The 25,389-nt window shown below is 35.8% G+C and overlaps 3 protein-coding genes across 7 annotated transcripts; all 3 read right to left on the bottom strand.

Moving 5' to 3' along the window:
• Positions 1-336: 336 nt before the first annotated feature.
• LOC110715989 (protein FAR1-RELATED SEQUENCE 5-like) lies at positions 337-2,144 on the bottom strand. The gene is made up of 2 exons (XM_021894609.1): positions 1,711-2,144; positions 337-1,447 (listed from the first exon to the last, which is right to left on the bottom strand). Exons 1-2 carry the CDS (start codon positions 2,142-2,144, stop codon positions 451-453), a joined length of 1,431 nt encoding a protein of 476 aa, XP_021750301.1. The 3' UTR covers positions 337-450.
• LOC110716000 (protein FAR1-RELATED SEQUENCE 5-like) lies at positions 2,017-5,292 on the bottom strand. Its single transcript, XM_021894624.1, has 4 exons — positions 5,139-5,292; positions 3,269-3,783; positions 2,861-3,173; positions 2,017-2,274 (listed from the first exon to the last, which is right to left on the bottom strand). The coding sequence occupies exons 1-4, from the start codon at positions 5,191-5,193 to the stop codon at positions 2,264-2,266; spliced, it is 894 nt and encodes a 297-aa protein (XP_021750316.1). The 5' UTR covers positions 5,194-5,292; the 3' UTR covers positions 2,017-2,263.
• Positions 5,293-16,097: 10,805 nt separating this feature from the next.
• Positions 16,098-23,768, bottom strand: LOC110715994. Of its 5 annotated transcripts, XM_021894616.1 has the most exons (9): positions 22,798-23,767; positions 22,493-22,615; positions 19,767-21,914; positions 19,573-19,682; positions 19,325-19,489; positions 18,834-18,919; positions 18,648-18,747; positions 18,195-18,308; positions 16,098-17,823 (listed from the first exon to the last, which is right to left on the bottom strand). In XM_021894616.1, exons 1-3 carry the CDS (start codon positions 23,341-23,343, stop codon positions 20,676-20,678), a joined length of 1,908 nt encoding a protein of 635 aa, XP_021750308.1. In that variant the 5' UTR covers positions 23,344-23,767; the 3' UTR covers positions 16,098-17,823; positions 18,195-18,308; positions 18,648-18,747; positions 18,834-18,919; positions 19,325-19,489; positions 19,573-19,682; positions 19,767-20,675. The 5 variants fall into 5 exon arrangements, with proteins under 5 accessions (XP_021750308.1, XP_021750307.1, XP_021750309.1 ...); XM_021894615.1 differs by having other exon boundaries at positions 18,195-18,747; XM_021894617.1 differs by having other exon boundaries at positions 16,098-16,584; positions 18,195-18,747.
• Between the last annotated feature and the right edge of the window lie 1,621 nt (positions 23,769-25,389).

Below are 25,389 nucleotides of genomic sequence, written 5' to 3'. Positions count from 1 at the left end.
CAAAATAAATAACTTTATGTTCTTAACATTAGAGCATATTGAATTACATTAAAACAGAAAGAATAAACATTATAGAAAAGTAACTTTAGAATATATTGAATTACTTTAGAACATATATGAATAACTTTATGTTTTAAACTTGCTTAGAACATAGTTACTTTAGAGCATATTGAATTACTTTAAAACATAAATAATAAACTTTAAAACATAGAAAGAAAGTAACTCTAGAACTTAGAAAGTAACTTTAGAACATTAAATGGATTACATTAGAACATAAAAAAATAATATTACATGACATATATATTAGTTTAAAACACTAAAGATTATGTTTGGAAAATAAGAATATTAATTTAGAACACAAAGTATAAATTATATATTAATTTTGACTTAAAACTTAAAGTTTAGAAAATTAGAACATAAGAAAATTAAAAATAAAGTTTACTTACAATATCACTTGACTTTTCCAGGGCAATTACGACTATCATGATAACCAAGCTCCCCACATGCTCTACATAATCTCTTCTTCTTTTGACTTTGTTCAATAGACTTTTCTCTGTCACTCATCATTCTTTTGTCACTATTTGGAACATGAACCTGATTTGGAACATGGACATCATTTGGAACATGGACATCATTTGGAATATTTACCTGATTTGGAACATGAACCTGATTTGGAACATGGACATCATTTGGAACATTGACCTGATTTGGAACATGAACCCCCGTGCCTTTGTTCTTCGAAATTTTAGGAGGTTTGATTAAAACATTAGAAGGTAGACTAGCTCCAATAAGCATTTCAATGTCTTTAACTTTGCTCGAAAGATTGTTGCTTCCATTTGTTTTCTTCTGTTCCAAATCTACCCTCATGGCTCGAAGTTTTTTGACAAGATCACTAAGATCATCTTCATTGTTTTGCACTAAACTCACACAAGCATGAATTTCAGACCACAAATCATTTAATAACATTTTCTTATCTACTGCATTAATACATTCCTCCAACACATTACCCTCTAAATCAAAAATGGGCTTCTTATAAGCCATTGTACACCATCTATTTAGAACGTAGGCCTTGGGAATTTTTTCTAACATCCTTGCCTTCCACACCCAAATCATATGCCTACAAGGCACACCATCACGTTCAAATTTTTTACAAAAACACTTGGTATCAAAGGTAGTTGGATCAAAAACAACATCAAAAGTCCTCCTTCTAGTTCCTTCCCTCAAATTGAAAATGTAAAGCTCATTGTCCTTCTTCATCTCCTCAACACCACAATTAAAACATCCAATTTCAAGCTCATATTGAAATTCATAGAAAATTGTTGTTGTAAACAATTCAGAAGCATCTTTCTCTAAAGGAAATGGAGTCTTACACTCCGGACGCTTATTCTTCGAATCATTATCCATTTTATTTTGAGTGTTCCTTTGAGCATCCAATGCACATTCAAACCTATAGAAAATAGAAATTAACTTTAAAACATAGAAGATAATTGTAGAACATAGAGTGAATTACATTAGAACATATAAATATACATGACATGTTTATTATGATCTAAATATTATTAAAACATAAAGAGAAAAAGAAAACATAAAAGAGAATTATAAAATAAATAGTAAAACTATAAAGCATAAAAAGAAAACTTTAGAGCATACAAGGAAAACTTTAGAACATAAAGAGTAACTTTAGAACATATATAGACAATTACTTATTACCTCATGTAGAACTCAATCAAAGTGAGATGGGGATTTGTGAACATAGTGAAAAAATTATTTTCACTTTCTGATCTAGATGTGGTCCTCATAATGCCACCCAAAAATAAATCTCTGAAATACGCTGGAATCCACATATCACGTATGTTGTACATGTATGCCAACCATTCATGATCGTTCAAATGGAATTCTGAAATAACTTTGTTCCACTTTTCTTCAAATTCTGCCGGCTCAATCTCTAAATGCCAAACACATGAACACAGTTTTTTCAAGAAATCAGTGTCTTGGGCAATCTCCCGACCTACTTTTTCAGGCACCTTTTTCATAATATGCCACATACAAAACCTATGTTCTGTAGTTTGAAAAACATTACGAACAGCAACTTTCATTGCAGGGTCTTGATCGGTAATCAAACACACAGGCTCGTTATTTCCCATTGATTTAAGAAAAGTTTTGAAAACCCATTCAAAAGATGATATATCCTCATGAGCTACAAAAGAAGCCGCAAAAGTAACACATTTTTTATGATGATCAACTCCAGTAAATGGACCAAAGATCATATTATATCTGTAACATACACAAATTATTTATGCAGAAAATGTTACAAAATAGAGGTAAACTTTAGAACATAGAGGTAAATTGTAGAACATAGAGGCATACTTTAGAACATTAAGGATAAACTTTAGAGGATAGTAATTTAATTTAATTATTAAACGTGGCAGTAATATAGTTGTTTTAAAACATAATGAATTACTCTAAAACATAAACACTAAACTAAAAATATACAATGTAGCTTTAAAAACTTATAAGTAAACTTTAGAACATATAGACATAATGTTTTGAACATGATGGATATTAGTTTACAACACAAAGAATAAAGTGTAAAACACAAAATCATAATGTTTAAAGCATAAAAGCATGATGGATATATTTTAAAGCATAAGGTAGAACATTAGCAATATATGTTTAGAACATAAGGCATACATAGTTTAGAACATAAAGAATATCTGTTTAGAACATCAAAACATGATGGATATTTGTTTAGGAACACAAGGCATATTATTTAGAATATAAGAACATATGTTTAAAAAATTAATATGTAAAAGTAAAATATTAATTACATTATGAAAGAAATTTATATTTAAAACATCACCTGTTTGTTTTGAATGTGGTATCAAAAGAAACCATATCACCAAAAAGTGCATAATTTTTTCGACAGATAGGATCAGCCCATAAAGCTCTACAAAGTCTATCTTCTTCATCAACATCATAGGAAAAAAAAATGCACTCCAGAGCAATTTCTTATTTTGAAAATTATCCACAAACATTTGGGCATCTGATCCATCAATAAAAGCCTTCAAATCTCTATAAAAATTTTTGAAATCTTGTTTAGATGCACCAACATTATCATGTGATCCAGCTAATTCTTTCATCATAGTATAAGACCTCACAGGACCAACATTTACCTGTTAGAAAAAAAAAATATTACTAAGATTAAGAATTAACTTTAGAACATAGTAAATAAAAAAAAAACATTATTTAGTATATAAAAATAAATCACCTTTGAATTATCAACAATCAACTTTTTATGCATAATATGCATTTTTCTATTATCCTTCTGAAATTTTGCACAACTTGGAGTATATAAAGGATGATTATGTTCTTCTTTGAAATGAGTTACAACATACTTTCCAGCATCATATCTCATACATATGTGAGCATTGCATCCTACACGAGTGACTAAACATTTCCTAGTAATACGAACTTTTCCTTCTTCATAAACTGTTTGTTGAGCAATAGGTTTTCTTATTTCCCTAAAACCTTCCTTATTGCAAACTCCATATTGAAAAGCAATTATATCTTTGTTATTCTTCTTCCTTTTAGTAGTAGATTTCCTAGAAGTAAACCCAGCGGCATTTGCATATGCTTTATAAAAACTAAGACCCTCTTCAGGATCTTTAAATATCATCCCCAAACTGGGTTTTAACTCCTCGGGAACACTTGGAATCCATTCCTTAGTGGTACCACCAGGGCTAAATGATCCAACAACCTCTGGAGTACGATAAATATCACCAACTGCATTAGAACATGAAAGTAAACATTAGAACATACAATGAAAGTCCTAGAATATGAAGAAAACATTAGAACATAAAAAAAAAACTTTATAATATAAAGAGAAAGATACATAGAAAACTTTAGAACATACATAGAAAACTTTAGAACATCAAGGATAAACTTTAGAACATAATAAATTAGGGACATACTTATAACATATTGCTTTAGAACATAGTGAATTACTTTATAACATACATAATAAAATTTAGAATAAAGTGAAAAAATTAAACTAGAAGGTCAACTTTAGAACATACAATGAAAGTAAACATTAGAACATAAAAAGTAAAATTTAAAACTAGAAGGTAAACTTTAGAACATAGAATGAAAGTTTTAGAATATAAAGATAAAGTAGGATTCCCTACTCCCTATGTCAGATTGGTGGGGCCATGGTTCGGTGATTCCAGTAGCAGTGACATGCATCAACTATCCCTATGTCAGATTGCTAGGATAAAGTAGCATTCCCAACTCCCAAGCCCCCAATGCCCAGCTCCAAGACGAGCCTTGAGGTTGTTGTGGCATTATCCGATAATGATTGATATTGTTTACCCACAGTTTACTTTGAATCATTACAAATTATTTAAAATGGATTAGATATTTTTTATTTATCAAATTATTTAACTTCCTCAGATTAGTACCATAATATTTTATTTTAGCTCATGTTATTTTTTGCACTACTTGAATTATACTCCGTATTTGGTTTTGGCCAAGCAATATAGTCATGTTAAGAAATAAAAATAGTGGATAAAATCCATCTAATTTTAGTTTGTAGTACTAAACAGTGCTCCAACAGAGAACAAACAATCTCAAAAAAGTTTGAAAAGCCTAGTGAAGAAATATTAAATCAGTGATTTGCAAGTGCATGTGTGGGGTTGCAAATTATAGACTCTACACTCTAACATAGCTTGTGAAAATATCTCTGCTATTTCATAAAGATGTGACTCATGACAATTCTAAATTAGTATTGTCGTTTACCCTTATCACTAGGACTCACTACTACACATTCAATTCCATGTGTAAATATACAGTGTCAGTAGCAGATTTCAATTGCGATTGGTACATTTATGGTATATTTGGATGAAGCATCTAACACGTACTACTTTTTATAATCCTTCATCAACCACTCTTTCATACTCCGATGTATTCTGCATTCTAAAAGGAGTTCAACAGGCAACGGAACATGGCATTTGCGCTTATCATTCGGATGGGAACATATAGAGAAAACTTTAGAACATTACCGATAAACTTTAGAACGTAGTAAAGAAACTTTAGAACATGTAAGTAAATTGAAATTAAAACATTAAAAACAATAAAATTACCTGAATAAGTAACACAAGAAGAAGGACAATTAGGTTGAACACCATCTAAATCCATCAATATGCAAAAACCTATTTAAAAAAACACATATTGTAGCAAAAAAGCAACTAGAAATTAAAATCCATTAAAAATCAAAAATCTGGAAAAAAACTCAAGCAAAGGAAAAAACAGAAAATCTGGAAATGAAAAATCGCAAAAAAAAAACAAAAAAAAAACAGAAAATTAATGAAAAAAAACTGAAGAAAATTCGCAAAAAAAAAAAACAGATAAAATCGAAAAAAACAGAAAATAATTGCTCGAAAGTCGGAAAAAAAAAAACAAAAAAACATATAACATCGAAAAATTCTGGAAATGAAAAATCGAAATTGATGAAATTAATGAAAAAAACTCAAGAAAATTCGCAAAAAAAAAAAAAAAAGAAGATAAAATCAACATAAACTGAATGATGAAATCGCAAAAAGAAAAAAAAAACAGATTTTTGCTGATTTTCGAATTGATGAATTGCTTATCCACAAATAATTAGAAAAAATAAAATTTCTCACAAATTCGCCAAAATAAACAAAATTCAACAAAAATTCGCAAAAAATAGATATCAATAAATAAATTAACTAAAAGGATAATCAAAATTATAAAAATTGAATAACAAACCTTAATTTCTTGAAGGAATTTGCATCCAAAAGTATGAGAGGAGAGAGAGTTGTAATGTATGAGAGGAGAGAGAAAGAGTTGTAAATTTGTAATGTTCCAAGCCCAAAAAAAAGGAAAGAAGAAACGTGAATAAGGAGAAAGAAAGGGAAAAGAACAGCGAAAATTACTAAAATGCCATTACTAATCATTTATTTTCAGCGGTCAGATCAAACTAATTGTACTTATATGAGCCTTCCTCTATATATATATATATATATATATATATATATATATATATATAATGGGTTCTTATATGAGCCTTCCTCTATATATATATATATATATATATATATATATATAATAATAATAATAATAATAATAATAATATATAAAATAAAAAAAAAAGTGTAAAATAAACCTTGAGTCCACATAAATGAGTAAAAAACAGAAAGGAGAAAGAAACGGGATAAAAGAACCTAAGTAACTTACCTTGAGCAGGTTGTTCATCATTTCACCACAGGGAGCCACGAACCGACCTGTAGGCCTATCGGCTGGAGTGGGCAGATCTTTCAACATTCTCCAGCCAAGGCTACCCCCAGATGACGGATCATCAGAGTAAACAAACTCACCTTTGTTCACCGTCAAGTTTGGACGCCAAGGTTCACTGGCGTTTCCAATAGGAAAGTCTAAAAACTCATCAGCTACCTCCTGAGGAATTTTCACATGTGGTACCTCGATGAATTCCGATACAGAGGCAGGAACAAACACATTCTGACCGCTAAGACCAGATAAGCCGATATTCACTTGGGGGGTCACCTTCGTAACAAAAATGATCTTCTCGGCGTCTATATGAGGTGGCTGCAGGGACGAAAGGTCAGCACCACCGACAACGTCCTCGTCTAGATTCACAACACTCAGCTCGGCAGCAGAATCCTTTAGCTGATTTGTTTGCTGGTCAGAGGCAGGAGTTGTCTTTTGTTTCTTAGATTGATCACGGCTGCTTGTTGAAGAAGCCCTTTTAGATTTACCAGCACCACCACCCCTTCTAAGGGGGAGAATAGAGGATCCCGCCGGCTTCGATTGCGAAAGAGCAGTCATGTCTCTTCAATTTCTTTGCCTACCTTTTTTAGCCCTGGTAGCAAACTTGGGAAGGTTGTCGAGCTTCTTCTTGGGATTGGGCGGACACTGATGCTTGACACTGCCGTCAGGGTGAAGTCCGATCCGTGTGTTATCTAGCTTGTCGACACCTGGTTAAAATATTAACAAATTAATGTGAAACCAAACGGCAATAAACGTAATACAAATACCATTTAAAAACATGAAGTGACGACATTAACATGATACACAAGGGTAAGTTTTCTAAAACATTCAAAGGTTAACCACGGCTCGGAAGGTCAATAACGAGAAGAGTCATAACATAAATAGCAGACACAAAGTTAAAAATAAAATGACTTTAAATCATACCCATTGCATCAGTATGGCAGAGACCGACATGAGACAGGGGAGCATTGCCCAGGATATAATTACAGTTGGGCAGCCACTCCCTTGGAACGGCCTTAACTTTACTGCCTTCGTTAACATACATACATTCAAAAAACCGAAAGGCTTTTCGTTCAAGCTTGCCTAAACTCCTATCCCTAAGTGTATCAAACCAGGTATGAGGAAGATGGAAGGTCCTTCGTAACCCAAAGTTATCAGGAACCTTCAAAAAGTAAAATTGATTCTGCCATTTCATACAGCTGGTCAGCTTTGGCCACACTGTAATCTTACCGGTAGCAATATAAAGAGACCACCAGCCAGGTGATTGGCTGTCTTTCTTGATTCGGTGAATCTTACGTACAAGAGTTAGAGTTAACGGAAATCCATATATACCATGGTCCACACTAAGGACACAATATTGCGAACGGATGTCGGTGTTAGCTGGCAATACATATATTCCAGGCTTTAAATATCTTCTCGATAAAGGGGTGAAGCGGAAAACGGAGTCCAAACTCCAGATGTTTAGCATACACGACAATATGCCCCTCTGGGCAATCAAACACAGTGCTACCAGAAGGCGATAGAGTAAGAGCATAGTCGTCAGGAAGCTTGAAGAATCTCTTCCCAACACCACAATAATCCTTCTCGGTAGCGGTTACTAGCCATTTATCGTCAACCTTAATGGTCTTTACCTTTATGTTTTAGCTAGCTCTAGGGGACGTCGATGTTGTTCATCGTCATCTTCTGAGTTGTAGCCCTCATCTAATGCTTCCTCGGCAATGATTTGTTCGCCGACATTGATGTCTTCGTTTATATCTGAATCTGTCTCCTCATTATTGGATCCAGACTGTTGTTGACTATCACCGGCCTCTTCATCCTCCCCTTGATCTTCACTCCCTCAGCCTTCCTCATCTGAGTCTTCGTCCCTGTCGGATGGTATGCTGCGTTCAATAGATTCCACATCATCTTCATTGATGTCGGACACTTCAGCTTCTAGGTCAACAATGGGTTCTTTGCCAGGACGCCTATCAGCGCTCTCAGCCTGATTAGGGTCAAGGCTAGGACGCTTAGTACTCGGCATTGCTATATTCTTGACGCCGATTTTACCAAGGTTAGAGCCGTATTCGTCGAGGAAGATATATGAATCAACGTCCTCAATAACACTGACAGACTCAAGTTCAACAAGATCAATGTCTTCTAATATACCAATGTTAACAGACTGAGAAGGCTTTTCAGCTTCCTTTTCTGACGCTGAGGACAAGTGCACAAACGGGTCAACCTCACAAGCCTCACCCGTAACAGAATTCTTTATAGATTTACGCATAACCAACTCAACAAATGCAGAAACATCACTAAACCCACTACATGCAAGTCACAAACATCGAACAAACAAATTAAAAAGAGAAATTCGAAGTTTTTTACCTCTACACGAAGCGAACAACTTCGACGAATCGCAAAAAACAAACTGAAGCAACTAAAGCTTGAAGCAACTGGAATCCGTCGACCAGAGTATGAGCCCAGAGTATCTTCGTACTAGAGATTACGCGAAACAGCAAAAGAAGTATATTTTTGGGAATTTTTAGAGAATTTTTTGACAAATTTTTTCGCAAACCTAGGATCAAATGAGGAAACTGTTCGTATTCCTTATTTATACCCCCGGTGAACAATATTTCGATTTGACGTTTGGTGCATGAAATACAACGGTGGAGATAAAAGCACCTCTTCATCAAACTACGCTCGACGTTTGACAAGTGCCCCACTTCATTTTACTTCATTTCAATTTTTCCCGCCCATCACTATGTCCAATGGGGTTAAGCCTTAATACTTAAGCACAATATCAAACCTCAAGGGCAAATCGGAGATTTTTCAAAATCTCACATTTTATTTGTACTGAGCAAAGCACTATCCGTACTTTGCTCACTTTGAGGGCATTGGAGATTTTTTAAATCTCACATTTTATTTGTACTGAGCAAAGCACTATCGGTACTTTGCTCACTTTGGGGGCAAATCGGAGATTTTTTAAATCTCACATTTTATTTGTACTGAGCAAAGCACTATCGATACTTTGCTCACTTTGAGGGCAAATCGGAGATTTTTTAAATCTCACATTTTATTTGTACTAAGCAAAGCACTATCGGTACTTTGCTCACTTTGGGGGCAAATCGGAGATTTTTTAAATCTCACATTTTATTTGTACTGAGCAAAGCACTATCGGTACTTTGCTCACTTTGGGGGCAAATCGGAGATTTTTTTAATCTCACATTTTATTTGTACTGAGCAAAGCACTATCGGTACTTTGCTCACTTTGGGGGCAAATCGGAGATTTTTTAAATCTCACATTTAATTTGTACTGAGCAAAGCACTATCAGTCCTTTAGGCAGAAAACCCAGCTGGTGCCATAAAGTGCGAACGTCGGATTCTTCCGACATCCCCACTTGGGGGGCTAGTTGTACGGGATAATACCGACAACCTACCTCTTTGACCGTTAAGCGGCTTGAATATTACTAACTACCCAGCAATTAGCAAACCAGCTTAATATCTACAAACGGCCGGTATCTCGGACACGTGGAGAGCTGCTTAAAACCACGTAGGCACCTGCTACCTACAAGGTCGGTGTGCCACCTATAAGGATAGGTGGCACCTGCTTGGTTATCCCCCTATATATATCCAGGCACATTTTCATAATGAAGGTACAATCTCTCTCTATATATATATATACTCTTTCTCTCTCTTCATACTTTATTCCTCAGATTACTAATTTTAGCATCGGAGCGGTTATTCCCGGATCCCCCGGGCTAGATTATCTGTGCTGACTGTGCAGGCATCAAATTGGACGGTAAACCTTTACCAACCCCAAGACATCACGGTATCGGAGCTCACCCGGAACAACAACCATTAGCTAACTTATGAGCAAAATTTTACCTCACACCCTTCTACAAATCCTAAAATCTTTGGAAGTAAGAGAAAGAAAATACAGGCGGAAAATCTATTAGGCTGTTAAAATTTATCAAAGGAAAAGTTAAGCATTTGTTGACTGATTATCAACAGCTGTGCAGAACCAATGAGGAAACTTATGTCTAGCCAGGAGAATGTTCAGGGTGAACATTGGAAGGTGTGTGAATAGAAAGGGTATGCATAGCTGAAGCATATGGAGCTTTAACATGAAACAGAAAGAATATGTGGAAATGGCAGATTTCAACCCTTAAACATACCTTTTTGGCTTTTTTTGATGTGAAGCCCGATTCATGTAACATAGCTACTGAAACTCTAGAACCTTTTGCCATATAAAAAAAAAAGAAAGAAAGAAAGAAAGAAAAAGGAAACTCTAGAACACATGATGAGAACAACATAATTTTTGTCAATACTTAATAGTCAGTACATCTCTGGGTTTCACTCCATACTCCCATGAAGTTAAATATGCAGCATAAAGTCAAGATACATTGTACAGATCAGATAGACTCTCGATGTAACACCCCAAAATTCGAGTCTTTTTAAATAATAAGAGTAACCTTTTTAACTTTCAAACCCAACCATCGAACCCTAGGAGTGTTACTGCTACACTTATTTTCCGTTGAAAATAAATGCAAAGCAAAACGAAATACAATTTAATAAACTAAGTGGTCTAAGTGGTGGCAAAAATAAAATAGTCATTGCATCAAAACTGCAAATTATTTTAAAAACATTAATTAAAACGAAAAAAAATAAGTTCGGAATTAAACTAAATTGTCGTAGCTACGTGATTATTCTAACGTCTCCTCACACGTAACCGAGTACCCTCTTACCAACCTGCAAAATAAATCAGAAACAAGAAAAGAGAGAAAACTCCCAAATTCAGATGAACTGAGTAATTCCAACTCCATCCCGTAAAATAAATAATTTTAGTTCGAAAAACATTTTACACAACACAGTTTCATCGACATTATAATACTAAGCCAAAATTAAATTGTCACATAACAATTTATTACTTTAGTTAAGAAAGGGAAAGAGAACGCCAGTAAGCCGAGACTAGTCCCTGTCACCACCTACTTTACAGAGGGTCACACGTAACCCTAAATGGCCATAAATAAAACAGAATGTCCCTAGTGTGCACACCCCTCACTAATACCCATTGATTAGGAGGAAGACTAAACAACAATATACGTTAATTTAAACCAACTAGTAGCAACCACAACTACTAGTGGGCAACCTGTTCTTCACCCTTTTGGGTTTCATCTCCCTTCTTAAATTTAATGTACATTTTAATAGATTAAATTCCCCATTCACATTGCACACAAGTATTGCAAAAATTAATTTAATCCTAGGTAGCAATATTTTCGATTTCAATATTGTTAGAACAGAGTCATTCTGCATGACATATTAATTATTAATTGGAGGCCATCAAATACATATAATCAGTCATTCAATTTCCAAGATTTTAATTATTCTACAAACTCATACGATATCATTAAATTTTCGAAAATACTTATACTAGTACACAAAATATAACAGTATTAAAAATATAATACCATAATATCATACTGATACACTCATCACATAGTTGGCACACAAATAATTCCTAACGAGATTCTAAAGATGATGGACATTGAAAATTACCTTGATCGTGCGTAAAACTCAAGGTAAGTAACCTCCGAAACGTTCACCTAGTAGCCTCCGTCTACAAATAAATAGATGATAAAACTAAATTAGTCTGACTCGTATAGCTAATAGTCTAATACGAAGTTAGTAGTAGTACGAGAAATAAAAAAAATTAGAAGTATAGAGTATTGATTAATCTAGTGGCCCACTATCTACAACATCTTTCTCCTCTTGGTCTGCAATTCCCACGCACCAAACTCCATAGTTTTCCTTGTTTAAAATTATACTGATCTCCATTCGACCATTTTTGCCATTGTTATGCAGTGTTTCTTCTTTGGCTTCCTTCATGTCTAATCCGCTGAAGTAAGCTGTTTTTAAAAGGGACTTTGTTTATGGTTTTACACTTGTATTTAGTACTGATGAGCTGGTACCAAATATCTTGCATTATGCCATTATGGACACCCAGATGTTTTCGATAATATAACACGTGATGGTATAAGCAAGGCTTCTCGTGTTATAAATATCAGTGAAGATATATTCTCAGGTAGGTTTTCTAACAAGATTAGATACATTCAAAGATTTCAAACCCTTATCAGGAGTTGTACTTTATGAATCACTAGTTATACTAGTCTATTAGGTTAGGTTTATGTTATTTTTAAGGGTCTCTTACTAATAGCATACTTTTGGTCCATGTGTTTTGTTAAATAACTAGGGTTTGAATTTCAAACATGTAACTTAATTAATTTTTATATACTCTTAAGACCTGTACCTTCAAAATTTCAAACTCATCATTTGTGTGTGTGATTTGTTCATTAATCAAGGTTTAAAATTCAAATTTGTATATTATCATATACCTTGTACTTTTAGGACGTGTACATTATAGATATAAGAAATGAACTCCTGAATTGTACCAAAATTTGTAATTTATAATTTTATTTATTTATTTATTTATTTATTTATTATTATTATTATTATTATTATTATTATTATTATTATAATTTTGACACATTTACAGAACTACCTTATAATTGTTTGGTATACTTTTAAGATATATATTTTAATTTTATAGTTATGTGTGTGTGTGTGGTGGGACCCTTCCCCGGACCCTCACCTCGCGGGGATGCCAATGTGCACCGGGCTGCCCTTTTGTGTGTGTGTGTGTGTATAATTTGTTTCATAATCAAGGTTCAAAATTTCAAACTTGTACCTTACAACTTTATGATATGTACTTTATAAATTTAATTTTAGTTTATGACATGTAAATTGCAGCTCTATGGTATGTATGCATCTTATGTGGTTTCTATTGGCCTCTTTACTTATTTTGGCTTAGTACTCACTTTTCATGAATCTCCAACTGTCATTCTAATGTTCCATGTCAGATGACCTTTTGCCCTTTCCTCATTGAACTTCTACTGTCAAGTTGTGCAGCAACCTGCTGTTACTGAGTTATCTTTTTCCTTTCATTTTTCTGCAGTTGACGGTGCTGACAGTGTACATCTTTCTTTATCTGGTAGGTTGACAATTCTACTAGTGTCAATACCACATTTACCTGGCAGATATATCATGCTGTGTGTGACTGGCTGGATTTTATATTATAGTGTTTTTATATTAATTTTAAATAATACTTTTGATGGTTTTGTATTTACTTAGGCAACTTTATTTATATCATTTGTCATTATGACATGAATTGTTTTTTTAAAGCTTGAGATGAGGTTATTGATCTAGAAATTTCTTCACTCTTAAGATGGCATTTATAGAAAAACATTATTGTTAGAAAAACAGTATCAAGCAACTGGGAGGGGTTTTGTTGTCCGGCATATAAAGTTGAGCGAAAACTACAGGCTTTATTCCCGGAGTCATTTTGTCAAAGGGTATATCCTTTTCTCCTTGTCATGTTGCTCGTATAGTGTCTTGAACAGTCTTTGAGCTGTATGGCTTTCTCATTGCAGGCTTGAAGTTGTGCTTTTGTTGATTGTTTTTCTTGCTTATGGCTATAATGATGGTGGTGTGATAGGCTACATTCTGCTTTCTATCAGCAGTTGGTTTATGGCCCTCTCTTGGCTATTTGCTCCCTACCTGTTCAATCCATCCGGTTTCGAGTGGCAAAAGTAAGTTGGGGGGTTTGTGACTTAAAAGCTATCTAGCTTTTGTGGACATCAACAACTTTGCTTAATTTAATTATACTAATTCATGTTTCCATTTGTTATGTCTAGGACTGTGGAAGACTTCAGTGATTGGACAGATTGGCTTCTTTATAGAGGTGGAATTGGTGTTAAGGGTGAGGAGAGTTGGGAAGCGTGGTGGGAAGAAGAATTGGTGATTTCTCTACATCTCTAAACTTGCCAAACTACTATTTCTTAAGCTGTATCATCTTAACTGTATACTTTGGCACCTAAACCCCTTTCCAATGGTGTCCATGTCAATTTTGCATAATAATTGAGTCCATGATGGTTAATTTCAATTTAAGCAGAATTCAGGGAGCATAGTGGCAGCCTGAAAGCAACTGATCCATTCTTCAGTACAGGTTGAAAAGTTTGTATGTAGGTTGTTTAGTCTTGAAGCTAGTTGATACGCCAGATATAGAATAATAGATCCAAAAGGTTGAACAAAGACATCTACCATATACCATCAGACCATCACCAATTCACCACCCACCAGGCCACCACTTCCACCTCAAACTGAAGCATGGAGAATGGAACATAAAGCAAAGAAAGCTTAGTATGAACCTGAGAGATAGCATCATAACGAGCGATTCCCCAAGCAGCTTCCTTAACTGCCAAAGCAAAAGGTTCACATGGAATACGCCTACATTATTGCATCCAAACAAGCATAAGTCATTTGCAGAACACAGAAAAGTTGCATAATAAGAGAAATATCATATTCTTAATCAGAAAGACGTTTCAGGACATGTAAATGAAGATTTAATATCGCCAACCATTAATCTCATGGAGGCATAGGTCTAGTGGATCTGAGATGGCTTACCATTTTGCAAATCGAGCACCCTGATTATAATACTCAGCAGACCTTGAAGCCAGGCCATCTAACCCTTGGCACCAAGATTCATTGTTTGAGCCTGGCAGAGGAACCAACATCTGCAATGCAAAGAGTGAGGACATAAAATGAGGTCATTGATCAGTATTTACAAGTAACAATCGAATGTGGAAGACGTTCAAACTGTCATACCTTGTCGACCTTGATGACAGGCACGACATTCTCATCAAGTAAGCAGTCGACAATTTCTTGCCATCCGTTGTAGACTGGTAGAGTGTTTCCTCAAACAGAATGACACTAGAAATGTGTTCGCCAAGACCAGGAGTTGTCAGTAAGAGCTGCCTATACATCTGACGATTGTTCTCAGTGTTATCTAAGCCAATTGATGCCAGTCTCTTCCCACAAGTTGCATTCGATTCATCAATGGAAAGAATGCCACGTGCAGGAGAAGCAATAGATTTCTGCGAAGTTAAAATTCAGTATTTAAACATTAAACATGTAGAAGTATACTTGATCATGGAACATGATTAACTATCACATTGTCGATACAATAAAAACTTATGCAACATATATAGGGGATGTATACATCTAGGTGCAACTCTCAAGATCAAATATCACCATCAAATTGATGATACAAGTAAAAAAAAAAGATATACTTGGTATGTCAGTACTCGAGATCACAAGCACCACCACATATAACCAAACCTAACATAAAGTAACCTTTTAAAGGGGGAGGATCATGCTGTCTAATTCAATAAATGTATAATTCGTTTATTCGTTATCCCCACACCCCGGAAATCACAATCACGAGCATATTGGCTTGTGGTACATTGTATAGTAGTACATTTTTGAACTGCCTTAGGGAATCAAATTTCAGAATCCAAAATTCCAATACCCATTCCGAGCACCAAAACTTATGGTCTGGTGTTCCAAGTGACATTCAACAACCAAACATAGGGACAATAATCTAGACTAGTACTAAAATTCCAGAGTAAGTTTAACAGAACACTGCTATTCAATTGAACCTAAGCTAATTTTGACTAGTATTATATACTCCCTCTACTCCTTGTTGTTCCCGTTTAGATTTGGTCACAAGATTTCAAACAGGAACAACTTTTGGGAACAAAGGGAGTACTTGCGATTGCTACAAGCCATTGCAATACAAATTCACACAATAGCCATTGCAAGGGGGAAAGGCAACGGTGTAATAAGGTAGAAGCAGCAAGGGCAAAAAAGGAACAACACTGTAGACATCAACAATTTAAACCCCCTATTGGCTTTTTATTTTATTTTTTTTTTTTGATAGGGATAGATGATTTCATTCACACAATAGCCATCTCGGCATCTACATCATCATTTGAACATAACTGAAGCAGAAACTACACCCACAACACCTAAACTTGTTTCTATTCACGCTCATCTCCATTAAGGTGGTTCCAATCTTGAAACCATGTGAATTCTTCGATGTCATTGCATCTTTCAATAATTCCTTCACCAACGGCGCTGTAGATATTATGGAGTAAGCAACTGCACTACAGATTAGATCTTCTTGAGTCAAACTCATCTTCCCCAACACAACAACCATGAATACCAAACCCACCAAATGAACCAAAACTGAGATCAGGCGGAAACCCACAGTCGAAGCCCTTGGGTCCTTAGTCGGAAACTGCTCTATAAAGCCAGCCCCGTAGGTCCACTCATGGACGACCCGTCTTAAAACATTTGCCGCAGGAAGCGCTCGAACAACAGAGGAAGCAATGGTGGGTGGCTCCATAACTGACCCAAAATGAAAATTATTTATGAACAACTCAGAGATCATCAACTGGGTCTTATTCACCAAACAAAGATTAAACATTGAAAGAAGCATAAAATTAAAAGGACGAACATCCCCAAAAACACGAGTTGTAAAACTCGGTCAGAAGCCAGCGAAATCCAAACAAGCACCAGATCAGACTTAAGGATAACGGCACAAACCTAACCCGTTGCAAAAACCGGCAACCTTAAAACCAATCAACCAAGTCTAGACCTTGACTCGCACGAAACGGATGGATTCAGATCGCGCTTCTTCCGGCCGACAATAAACCGACGTTGATGAGGCCTAGGGTGGGTGACTCACTGGCGCACAAGGAAGGGCTATAACCCGACCTCGGCCGGCGAGCCCCCCGATAAAACCAGCAGCAGTGAGAGAAAAGGACAGGGAAGGTGGGCGGGAGAAGTAAAGGGCGACAATTGATGAAAAGGCAGAACCAAGAAATGGATTAGGAAGTGGAGAGAAGAGGAAGAGAGAAAAGAGCCCACCCTAAAGGCAAGAAGCTTCGAATCAGAAGCACAAAACCCCTTCCAAGAGAGAAACCCTAGAAGGAACTTCTCTCTCTAGAATAGAGAGGCAGCACATTGAGAAACGCCCCCTATTGGCTTTTATAGTAGTAAAGATAAAGGTAAAGATGTCTTCACTTTTCAAATTTTCCGAGGGACAATTTCCTTATACTTAAATATCTCTATATAATGAGGTGAATTCAACGAGATACTAATTGTTATAGTATTTTTCTTTGTATAAATAATTGTTGCTAGTCAAAGTGAAATTGATTAATAATACTCTTTCAATCATTTAAACAAGTGAACATTTGTGTTTTTCCATTATGTAGTTTCTTATTTGATTCTTTTTTTTTTTTTTTTTTTTTTGACGAGGAAGAAACATTATCATTAATAATAAGCCATACGGCATCTCTACAATAATAACACAAATCTACAAACAATAGAATTAGAGAAAATACACAACTCTTACGGTCAAAACAATTACTAATAAGCCTTCTAAAGCACAACTCATACCCCACTGCTTCAGTCTTGACGTAGGCAGTAATTTTCGATGTCTTTGCATCGATGCAGGTATTCAATTGATGTCTTTACAGCTTTCAAAAATTCCTTCGCAAAATGAGCACAAATTCTTCTGAGCGAAAAGTTGATGAAAAACCCCAATTCTAAATGAATCCAGAGCATTTCCCAATTATTAAAACCCTAAAAAGAAAAGAAAAACTCTTCCATAGATGAAACAACAAGACCTTGAATATAGGAGGAACCCTAATAATAGGGACCAACCCAATCAAATTATTGGGACCAAAACACATTAAAAACACACACACACCAAAAAAAAAAAAAAAAAAAAAAAGATAGAAGAAAAGCGGCGGAAATAGACTATTTCTGCCTTAAAAAGGCTATGAAATTGGAACCCTAGGAGAGAATAAAGAACAGAGAAAGGAGGGAGAGAGAGGGGGCGGCTAAGTTGTTTGATTCATTTTCAATGAGATATATTATTCATCATATTCTAATTTTTAATGTGATGCAACTAAATACATAAATAACACAAAAAATATCTTCCAAGAAGTTACCTTTCTTGACTGAAAAGAGTAAAGAGGGTACATCGGAGCTGAGACAGAGACTTCCCACTGCACCTTCCACTACTTCATCGGCATTTTCTTCTTACCTTTTACTTTCTTCCTGAACTGTAAGAAATGTCAGTAGTAACAAAGAACTGAGTTAGATAAAATCTGAAAGAAGACAGAAGTAAGTCCAAAAGCATCAACAATAGAACATGAATAAAACAAATGTTAGTCTAAAACAATCCATCACAGGATTCTCTACTCTAGTCTGCCTTATAAAAACATTATCCCTAGTTGCATGAAGCAAGATCCTTTCAAATGCCATAGATTTCTCTATGGGTACCAAGCCTGCAAAGAACCCCCAGCTACACAGACTTTGATGGATCAATCGACTTGTCCTAAACACATATTAATTGAAATTTATGAAAAGGTATAAAAAAGGATAGAAGACATGAAAAGTACAACGCATATGACCAAATTAAGTATTCTCTGCATTTTGTTGTTCCAGTTCTCCATACTAAAAAGGCGCACTTCTTTGAGCTGGATAGAAGAATTCTCCAACCTGACGGACATATAAAAACACATAAGTTTCGATATTTGACCTAACCAATATAATTAACATATGAATAGTGATACAAATTAATTTACCTTGTTCCAAAAATAAAGGTGTGTCCAACGACTCTTCATTTTGCTAGAACCGCGCTACTTTGAGCTGAATGTAAGAAATCTCCAGCCTGAAGGATAAAAGAAACACACAAATTGACTTAACCAATAAAAATAACACAAGAATAATGATCCAGACTATGTATCCTGATCCTGCAAATTAAATAATTAACATTTTCCAGAAGTTTGCTGCAAAGGATAATAAGATGATGATGATAATACTAGTTTCATTTATCAGATAATCAAGTCTCTTATACTAAAGTCTAACCCCTTGAACTACTTCCTTTTAGATCTACAGACTACAGGATTAATAGACGTTATGTTGTTTGGCTTCAATTTGATCATCACAGTAACACACATGATCCTGCCACTTTAACCACTACACTCATATTTTGGTACTTAATCTATTTTATAAGAAAAAATAAATATAAAAAACCTTATATAAGAACGAGCTAATAGAATCATGATTAACTTACCTCCTGTAGTTTATACTTAGAAAGCTCCTTATAAGTGCACTATAACTTATCATTGCTTAAATTCATCTCAGAAATCACAATGAACAGCTTCTAGCTCGCGCAAGTTTCAACTAAGAACAAAATCAAACCCGCTAGTAGCTCAATTAGCAAAGCTTGTAATATTCCCTTCAAACACAAATGCTACAAGTATTCAAGAGAAGAGTAGAGCCATAAAAATGAATAAGAAGAAAGAAGGTTTCCCAAAATACCTCCAGATAATCCACTTTGATTTCAATATTCCAAGAGAAAGACTTGGTGGAGTCAAAACTTGTTTCTTGAAATATCGCAATCTAAGAGCCATCTCCGCACATCTTTTAATCTGTAGAAAAGAATCACCAAATCCAATCAATCAACATGCAGAAACACTACAATGAAAGTAACACACTTAGATATATTTATTCACCTGGAGCAGTTGGTTCACCAGTTGCCTTTCTGACCAAAGTCCAATAAAAAGACAGAAAGTATTCCCTTCAGCGAACCCGCTTGTAGCTCAATCAGCAAAGCTTGTTATATTCCCTAATACCTCCAGATAATCCACTTCAATTTCATTCCGAATGAAAGACTCAATTTAGTGTTTTGCCCATCTGTTGCAAGCAGCAGGCTGCTGATAAAGAATAAGCTACTGGGAGCATACTATCTGATCTGAAGGAGAACTTATACTTAGCAGCGATGATCTGAATCAGGTGTAAAGTCTGTGGACAGTGAAGAAGAGAGTGTTTCATCCAAGTGAGTTTCACAGCAACTGGACAATGGAACCACCTACTGATTCATTCCTTGAAACACATTGGATCGTCCAGGACTGATAGAGGGCGGCAGAAGACATATAAGAACTCATTCTAGCCAGCACCGGCCAAGAAATTAAATCATGTGCATACTATACACCAGCACACCTGTGTAAAATTGTTCTGTGTCGCTCTACTTACTAGTTATTAATGCCTCCATTTTGGCCTTCTTGAAATGAGAAAAGCAGTAAAATACATTAAGACATCAATCTAATCTCCAATTCCCACATACATTAAATTGTTGAGTACAAAGTGATCAGTAACAACAAATGGGGGAAGAGAAGTACAAATAACTTACATGATGATGTCAATCAAGTCTACATCAAATTGTAAACATTAGGTCCAAGCGACCTGAACAACAATTTTTTAATTTTTTTTTGGGGGGAGGGGGGGGGGGAAGGGGGTGAATAATATTTAACTTAAACAGCAACGTCAAATTTGTTGAGTCTCCATATCCACATGCATGTATCCATCGAACTACACAACACTTGCACTTCATTTCTTCAAAGTGATCGCCGTTCCACGTACAACTAGAGATTCTTCAGTGATAGCAAGCTGTTTACGTGAAGATGTGGGAAGTCAAAATATCTTCGCCACCTAGGGGGAGGTGACCAAACACTTCCCGTCTTCCAATTATAACAAACCAACGCAAAGGACATGCTATGCTTGGTTTCCACAAAGCCAAAAAACCAAAACTCCCCAGTTTTCAAGCTCATATAAAGAGGTATAGCGACTCCAAACTTTGAGGGATTGAAATGTCTCTGAAGCGCCAAATACATACCAGCTGCATCGAAATTCATACATCTACCCCAAGGGCCAGTTTTTGGTCCTATCATTTCCCAGACTTTCCAAAACTTACTAGGGTTTTGCCAATATATTATACCTGCACCACCGGTGTCCATTGGTATACAGTAAGTCTTCACCTTGCTGTTGATAACGCTATCTTCTGGCGCTTCGAATTGATACATGGTTTCAGCATCTATATCCAAGGCAAAACCAAGAGAGTGACATATATCAAACCAATAGACATACCCCGCTGCAATAGAAAACGGATGACTCAGTAGTGTCTGCTTTGCCTTGTTACTCATAGTAATGCCTTGACAGTCAATGTCAATAGCCCTCCAAGTTTCATCAACAGCTACTGTCCATACCATAACCTTAACTTCAAATCTGGCAAGATGATCATCATTTTTTTCACGTTGACGATATGGTGAACGTGGATATTTGGGGACGAAACAAGGACAAAAGACTTTGTATCGACCAGAAGAAGGTGCAAATGCTAGAACAGCAGAAGGTTTACGATAAATGCATACCTTTGGCAGGGTGAGGGACAGGGGAGGGAGACTGATGTTGGCTTTAGTTACAAGATTCACTACAGACAATTCTTTTGGAATGAAGGCATTTTGAAGCAAGAGTAGTCCGTTACAAGAAGCCAAAATGAAGGCCTCAAATGGAAGCTTAAGTATACTGACAACACGATCATATGGGTGAACATAATAGGCCTGTTTTAGCTTAGCATCATCCAGGTCATTGTCTTGAATAAGGAAACCAGTAGTAGCAGGAGATGACATGGACTGAAGAAGGTGGGCTCTAATAAAGTGCGGGTCAGAGATTATAGCATTCCACTCCTTGCAAACGAACCTCACAATCTCCTGAAGAAGTGAAGCACGAAGAAATAAAAAGATGTGAAACATAATTTCTCTGGGAATAGACCAAGACCAACTCGGCCTCTTGCTGCAAGGAGCAAGTGTTGGATATTTTCCTGAAACCTGAAAATTTTGATAAATTCACCCATTCAATCATCGATTCATTCTATGATATAATGTTAGTTTAATTACATTACATGGTTGGATATGGTGGTTGTATATTGCCGTTGCCACATACTCATATGCATGCCTAGTTTCATATTGTGTTATAATTTTACTTTTTAATAATATTAGGATTAATACTCATATGCGGCCTAAATTCACCAGGATATATGAACAATTTAGGCCCCTCCTGCCCGGCCTCAGGGACGGGCCTGTAGATGCTTTTGCTAATATTAATTCAATTGTTCTAGAACCACCCAGTTGAAGCTAAATATTAATCATGTGATTCAGTAGCTTATTGTTATAATACAAAAAGTCAAGATATTCCCATACAATTGAAATCAACCTTGATATTACTTTTATTCTTAAATACAAAAAGAACTCAAATTGAGCAGATAATGTTTATAAAAGAAAGCACTTTCCATTTTGCCAAAGTATTCATTGTGCATCCAAAACAAACCCAAAATTGATCAACATGAATAACAATAAACATGCCAAAAAATACAGATATTCCAAAACACCATTAACATGATACATACCTCCAAAGCCCCAGACCCGGTGGCGCGTTCATTCCCACCGTTAACAAGACGGCCAACAAACACCTGACCAAACCCACCTTTCTTCCTTTCTACTTTATAAATAGGAAAAGCACCCACTTGAACCTACAAAAACAACAGCAAAACCAAAAACATCGATCAAAAAATCACACCATCATTCATATAAAATCGACTCGATTCACAAATTCAATTCAAATCAACATATATCAATCAAAAAACCACAAAATCATTATTCAAAATCAACTCATTTAACAAAATCAAATGAAATTCGTTTTAAAAAAGATTACCCTTTCAGGAAAAGGGGATTTATTTCCATCATCATCATGTCCAGTTCCCTTATTATTAGCACTTAAACCACCACTATCATCTCCCAACATTTCTTCTCTGACTTCTGATTCTCTCTCGTTTAACTCACTTTCCTTCTCCGATATCACAACCACTGGTACAACCTTATCAACAACCTTCTTCTTCTTTCCACTATTATTCTTAGTATTATTGATTACCCTTTTGTTGTTGTTTGTTGTTTGTTCCTTAAATTTGCCCTTTTTCACAGCTAACCTAGTTCTCGGAGGATCCTTAACAACTTTTTCTCTCTCCTCTTCAACAACACCAACTACTGCTACTGCTTCTGCTTCTCTCGCAACAGCTGCGCGAGTTCGAATGTAGTTACCAACCAAATGAGTCGATTTCTTCTGATTATTATCAACGATATTCTTCTGCTTCTTATTCGTCGTCGTTTTGACTGAATTTCCACGTTGAAGCTCTGGCATTTTCGTCTTCCCATACAATCGAAATTTTTGTGATTCTGTGTTTTCGCTAGTGTTACCCATCATTCGATCTATTACCTCAAATTTGAATAGGATTCCGATTGCTTTTTTTTTGAGTTCGATTCGAAATTTCGATTGAAAAACGAAAATGTAGGGTTTTGAAGAGTGATTTGGGGGAAAAGAAGTTTCGAATTGGAATTGGAATCGGAATTTGGGAGATTTAATGAAAGGGTGAGTTTTTGCTAATTAGGGTTTGTACTTTGTAAGTTCGAGTGTGTACGATGATGAGAGAGAACGGAGATGAAGTCTGATTTTTCTTTTTTCTTTAATTATTATATACTACCTCCGGTTCATTTTACTTGCAACAATTTTCATTTTGGGTGGTTCAAATTACCTACAACAAATTTTTTGTTTTCCCTTATTTGGTAACTTTTGGGTTGTAAAATGACATATATGCCCTTACTTTTTTCCTAATCTATCTTATTAACACTCCTAATTTCATTTGCTTAGGGTTTGTTTGACATCATTTTTAGTTTTCAGTTTCCTGTTTTTTTTTTAAACTAAAAACCAAAAACAGGAAATAAGAAAAAGGTGTTTCCACTTTTCTGTTGTCAGTTTTCAAAATTATCATGATTTTAATAAGTCTAAATATTTTTTGATTCATTATGTGACATATATAATATACTTTTAAAATACAAAAAAAACCAAAAAAACAGAAAACCACAGCGATGCCAAACGAACCCTTAGTTTTATGTTTTAATTAATTAACCTAACTATTCCCACCAAATTTACCCATTCTCCTTTAAATTCCTTCATCACTCAACTACCTTCATTGAATCTGCATTCAATTCAGATTAAAAATGGTTGAGTCAATTAAATTCTGGAATTTTTTTCCAGAAACCCCACCTCCCCAAACCCTACCTTTTTAAATTTGTCACTCTCTTACTCTCTCTCCTCTTCGCCTCCTCTTTCTCCTCAAAAATTCTGGGTTTTTTCCTCTTTCTCTCTCTTCGTTTTCTAGGTTTTCAACTACGATTCACCTTAATTCACCCTTAAAATGTCTTCTTCTCAACCAAAAATTATAGATCTGGTAAGCCATGAGTCCCTTTCTTCTGGATCCACACGATCCCCACCTAAACCTGGTGCTACCACGTGTATACCTCGTCGTGGTTCTGGTGTGATGAAGCCACTCCGTCGTGCTTCTGTAATTGCTCGTAGAAAGATTGTAGGGGCGAAGCTTGCTGAATACATCTCAAGCGACGAGGATGAGAAGCCGACAAAGTGTTCTGGGTCTAAAAGGCCTGTTCCGCCATCTCTCGGCCTAGATCGGGAGGTTGTTTCCACCAAAGAGGGTGGATCTGCTGCTGTGGTGGCTGTTCCAGCTGCTTCACCACCACTAGACGCCAATTCTGAAACTTGGTCTTCTTTGTTCCAGGAGCTGACTGCTGGGGAAGTCCTTCAGCCACCGGTTCCCATCCCATGATGGGTGGGAGTACGTCTGGCCCTAGCGCTGGTACTAAGCGCCTGAGATCCGGCTTACCAAGGGGACAGGATCCAGATGACGTACTGGTGGCTTACCTCCAAATCTACTACCCCCAGTAGTCCCTTCCCCCATACTAATTGGGCAGCGTAATTTCTAATACCCTAATCTTCTTCTTTTGTTCCAATTTGTGGTTAATTATGCTATTGATGAGACCCTTGTTTTTTGTTATGCTATTTCTGCTAGTGTTGGTTGTTTGGGTATGAATTGATGAGTCCCCTGTTATGTTTGGATTTGTTGTTTGGGTATGAATTGTTGGTTGTTTGGGTATGAATTGTTGTTTGGATATGAATTGGTCTATTGGTTGACTTGATTAGTTGTGCTGGTGCGTTGGTGGAATGCTGGTATGATTTTGTTGACGAGTCCCCTTTGTGTGATGCATTGAGTCCCCTCCACACAACTTGCATCGTATTGAAACCCATCCAAATGATGAAGGGACTCATCTGATAGCTATTTGAGTGTCATGGCTGCTCTAGTTACCTCTGTTTGAGGTTTCTATTGAGGTACCATAACTCATTGATGCCTTGAAAGATAACTGTAACCCTTTCTGATGGATGATTAGTGAGAAAAAA

Source organism: Chenopodium quinoa, unplaced genomic scaffold (genome assembly GCF_001683475.1).
Source record: "Chenopodium quinoa cultivar QQ74 unplaced genomic scaffold, ASM168347v1, whole genome shotgun sequence".
Classification (NCBI taxonomy): Eukaryota; Viridiplantae; Streptophyta; class Magnoliopsida; order Caryophyllales; family Amaranthaceae; genus Chenopodium; species Chenopodium quinoa.
Note: the sequence above shows the minus strand (reverse complement) of the source record. Positions and strands in the feature narration are given on the sequence as shown.